The following is a 4843-nucleotide window of genomic DNA, read 5'->3' on the forward strand; positions in this document are numbered from 1 at the left end:
GATAGTACTGTTGCAGTGTGACATCACTGTGCCTGCATGGAAGTCTGTTTACTGAGCCATTGCCTAGAAGTGGGTTGTATAACCTCGTTGTTCCATTGTTGCCAGTGTGTATCGCTTCTGTTTACCTGTCTGTTACCTAGCAATGCTCTGGCCATCCACATTACAATATTATGGTTAACTCAGTGCTAAAATTACTACACTTAGTATTTATGGACACGCGGAACCACAAAATAAGAAAAACATTCAATAGAAGAGAAATATCCATACAAAAGAAGCACAGAAACACATATTCCAAAGAGAATAAAACTTCAATCATGATATTACATAAGAAAATCAGGAAGAAATACACATAGAACTAGTAACAAGAGTATGAGAGTAAGCATCCATAACACATAAAACAAACGTTAACAACGAATCCCAGAAGAATTATCACTCTCTAATACACAACAAGCGTCACAGAAACTTACATCATACCCATGAGACATAAATACTAACTTAAATAATTATAGTCCTAAGGTTAACTATAATATATAATGTGACATATTGCGCAAAGCCGAGCCCCCCCCCCCACACCAGCAGTGACGCGGCGGGTGAGTCAGCGCTCCCCTCCCACCCCTCAGCGGTAACGTAACGCTCGCGTAATAGGCGAGTAATCACCCCGCATCCTGGCAGCTATGCGCGGTGACGTCACGAGCGGAGCCGAAGATAGCCGAGCCCCGTAACCTGGCAACTACGCAATGCTAATCAACAGCGGTGACGTCACACTAGCAACAGCGTCCTAGGCTATACGCCACGTCACACTAACAACAGCGCAAGGCTATATAAGTGGACTCCACAGCCGCTACCAATCAGTTGAAACATAGCAGCCTGCGAGTGTGGGATAACGAAGAAGTCAGCGAGCGGAAGACTTATTGTGTGCTTTCCAGACATAGTGATTGCTGTAGTACAGTTATACTCGGAGTGTGTATTTCAGGGAGACTTGTATAGCTCCCGCGTTATCAGTACGTGAAGACAAGTGAAGATTGTGTTAAGAGATTTGTTGTAGGGTTTGTAAAGTGTGGAAACCCGTAATATTGTGATCATTAATTATAGCCGTTATTTGTAGATTGTTAAATAAACCCAATTAACCATCTCTACGGCGTCTTCAGTAACGAAACACGTTACAATATAAATCAACGGATTTCAAAAAAATAATACAAATATGGATCTGTATTAGGACAATTAAGTAACAAGTGATATACTTAAGAAACTGTCTGATGATCCAAATCATAGATTGAAACATGCAGCAGATGCTAAAATGAAGCCAATGTTAGTACAGTGATACTATATTGGTTTTGACAAAAATTGTTGTTGACGGCCAAAAAATGACATTGTAACACACAATTGGATGCAGACAATAAATAAATAGTGATATCAGAATAAACACAAGGGATCAAAGTGGCTACACTAGGTCAGTATTACTTATAGTAACGCAAGATGGTTCATATTCAGACTACTGAGTTATGGGCCACTGGAAGTTGGCCTCAAGTATATGCACGATACCTGACTCAGGACTGCATTAGCTATGAGTTACTATGCATTACAGATTGTTCTAGAAGCATCTTGGCTTGTTGCATCAGGTGGTATGGGAACAGGCATGGCACTGTTTCTAAACTGTGATTCTGCAAGGATATTTTCTGTAATATTATAAGAGGGGAAGCCTCTACATCTGTCAAAAGATTCCACACTATTAAATCTGCACTTCAGCAACATCTGTATTCATCTCAAATGATTACTATCTCCTGTGGCAATTTTGATTGGTCCGTTAGTTTTGACCCGTAAGTTGCGTATCCAGAACTAGTCTCAATAACATCATTCAAAGCCGATCCGGAATACTGACCTCCTATGGGATTGGCCAAAATCCTGTTATACGGCACAAGTTATCAAACATGGTGCACATCTCCAGGGCATAGATAAATATGCAACATCTATGGAATGCTCTTTGGCTGGGAAAAACTCAATTATTCAGAGAAGAATCTACCTTCTTATCATAGTGAGAATATTCAATGGAGTAAGATGCACACTTACAGTACCTACATTCTATACTAAAAATAAAATATTACATTTATAAATAATAGCTAATCACTATACTAAAAAATGTTAAAGACAATAAAGTTAACATAATTTGTCAAATTAATCTCTTGGGGGTGTTTTCATTTAAGAGTATATCAATCTGAGAAGATGTGATGTGCAGAAACCCATAAGAGACATGACATTCCCACTTTCTTATTGTGTATGTCACGGCATTCTCAATTTCTTACTTTGCTTAAAGAACACCTAAAGAACCTGATATGTTGGACAGAGTATAAACCACAATATGTTTTGAAGGAAAAGGAAACTGCTATAAGAAGAGTTTCTGAATAGGATTTTAATGAGTTTACAAATATGAGCAGCAAGAAAAGGAAAATATACAGAAGGTTCACAGATAGAACAAACTTCTACTGGCCCTACTTTAGATTCATCAGTATAAAATTATACATTTCATAAAATTAATAAAATCAAGAAGAGGTCAGTCTTTCAGGACATAATGCTGTGTAATTTGGTGAAACTTAACTGATGTTATGAAAGAATTTACCACCTCCACCTTCAGGGTCAAAGAATAAACTGAATAAAAATTCACCATTGAACCAGGCTCCATTTATTTCCCGCTTCAGGTTTGTTTTTTTTTGCTTGGCTTACTCTTCAACCTTGAGGATAGAGCCAATTTCTTGTTCTGAAACATGTTGACCTTCACTGGACTACATGACATGATATCCCAGAAGACAGATAATCACCTCTGTGAGAACCTCAGATTCAACATACGAATAAAAATGATTTTCATACACGCATACTCTTCAGACGTGAAAGAGTTCCTAAATTGAGAAGTCCTCGAGATGGCTTCTTCACATCTTTATCCTGCACTGCAGAGTCAGGAAAACGGCGACGATAAATATGTGGATATGCGTCTTGAAACTGTAATGCAATTCAAGAGACAGATAGATTAAACTATTATGACACATGTCACACACAACTGTAATATAATGCAACCTCTATATATTGTGGATGTCATGGGACAGGCTGAATCTGTTTTGGAACAGGCAAGCCATGTAGGTCACAATCATTCCACAACTACTGATTCCATTCATACCAGCAAGATGTGTCTTGGGCACAATATATACAGGGAGATTGAAAAGTCGGGCACATCAAATTAAAAGTTGTTATAAACTGTATTCCAGTTAATATAATTATATCTCCTACCGCTAGATGGTACTGTAGGAGTACTAACAACGAGTAGAAACGCCATCTGTCATGTATTGGTCATACGACTTCTGCAGTATAGCTTAGTTTATTGCGTGACAGACATGTTGTTTTCCCAAGAACAAGTTTTTCATTGTGCGTGACTTCTCTATCTCCCTGTACAAAGGTGAGTCTGAAAGTAACATCCACTGAGCTGTTAAGAAGTAATGAGAAAAAAGAAAGACTTTATAGAAAAACTATGTACATATTTAAGCTACTTCCCAATTTGGTCACCACCAGAATGGAGGCACTTGTCATATTGGGGAAGAAGTTTTTGTATTCCTGTGTCAAAGAAGTCTGCCGCTTCTGCCCTCAGCCACGTTTTTATATCCTCCAACAACTCCTCATTATTGCTGAAGCACTGTGATCCCAACCAGTTCCTCAGGTAGGTAAACAGGTGGTAGATGCTCCAAGTGAGATCAGACTGTAAGGAGGCTGGTGAAACAGTTCCCACTTGAAATTCTCAAGCAGTGCCTGAGTACAAGCAGCTATATGCAGAAATGCTTTGCCATGAAGCACTACACAGGATGTTAGCATTCCACTGCCTTTTTTTCTGAATGGCCTTATGCAGTTCATTTAGTGTTTTGCAATAAATTTCTGATATTATTGTGGTCCCTTTTAGCATGAATCCTACCATCAGCACTCCTTTCCTGTCCAAGAAAACAAGTGACATCAGCTTTATGACAGACTTTTGTTTAAACTTTTCCGGCTTGTTGGTGACTGTGCGTCAACATTCACCGCTTCCACTGCTCTTTGGTTTCAACATTCATAAATGAAACGCAGGTTTCATCACCTGTTTCTCATATGATGTGACTGAGAAATTCATTGCCATTTTTGTGGTATCATTCTGAAAAAGTTAGAGCTGAAACAATCCTGTGTTTTGTGCACACACGTAACCATTTTCAGAACCAATCTTGTGCGAAACTTGTGATATCCTAACCTAACTCTGATAAACATGAGAGTTTTGAAATTGTGAAGCGCCATCTTTCACTTTGAACAAAATTATAACTCATTATAGAAGATGGCTGACCACTTTGCTCTTCATTGTGAACATTTGAACATTCTACACCGCTCTCTTACAGTTCCTTCATTACATTTTGGCCATAAACCGTGCATAATTCATGATGGATTTTTGCAGCATGCACGTTTTTAGCGTGAAGAAAGTGGACAGCGCGAATTTCACAGCTGGCGGGATGATCACTCACAGGACACATCATGGCTTACTCTGTAGAGACAACAGATGCTAGGTGACCATTATGTGGTTTACAGGGCAATTCAGTCATGTGACACTACCTCGCATGCGCAAGCTCTTCCCCACTCTTACGTTAGTTGCCCAAAGTAAACGGAGGTTAATTTCCGAATAACCCTCATGCAAGTATGTATATGTATATATACAGAGTGTCCCAGGAGGAATGTGCCAAACTTCGGGAGGGTGTTCCTTATGTTAAAGTATGCCGATATAACCCAAAACACCTATGTCCAAAGTTGAACGGTTACGGAGATAATGGCCCAAGAAGTGTCAAACTTT

General features: G+C 39.1%; 1 protein-coding gene across 1 annotated transcript in view; it reads right to left on the reverse strand.

Moving 5' to 3' along the window:
- Window positions 1-1143: 1143 nt before the first annotated feature.
- The window catches only part of LOC111864118, an 18069-nt gene continuing 14369 nt past the window's right edge, over window positions 1144-4843 (reverse strand). The window contains exon 10 of the mRNA XM_023851150.2: window positions 1144-2991. Coding sequence (XP_023706918.1) covers window positions 2857-2991 — 135 coding nt within the window. The 3' untranslated portion in view covers window positions 1144-2856. The remainder of the gene's footprint in view (window positions 2992-4843) is intronic.

This window comes from Cryptotermes secundus, unplaced genomic scaffold (genome assembly GCF_002891405.2).
Source record: "Cryptotermes secundus unplaced genomic scaffold, Csec_1.0 scaffold708, whole genome shotgun sequence".
NCBI lineage: Eukaryota > Metazoa > Arthropoda > Insecta > Blattodea > Kalotermitidae > Cryptotermes > Cryptotermes secundus.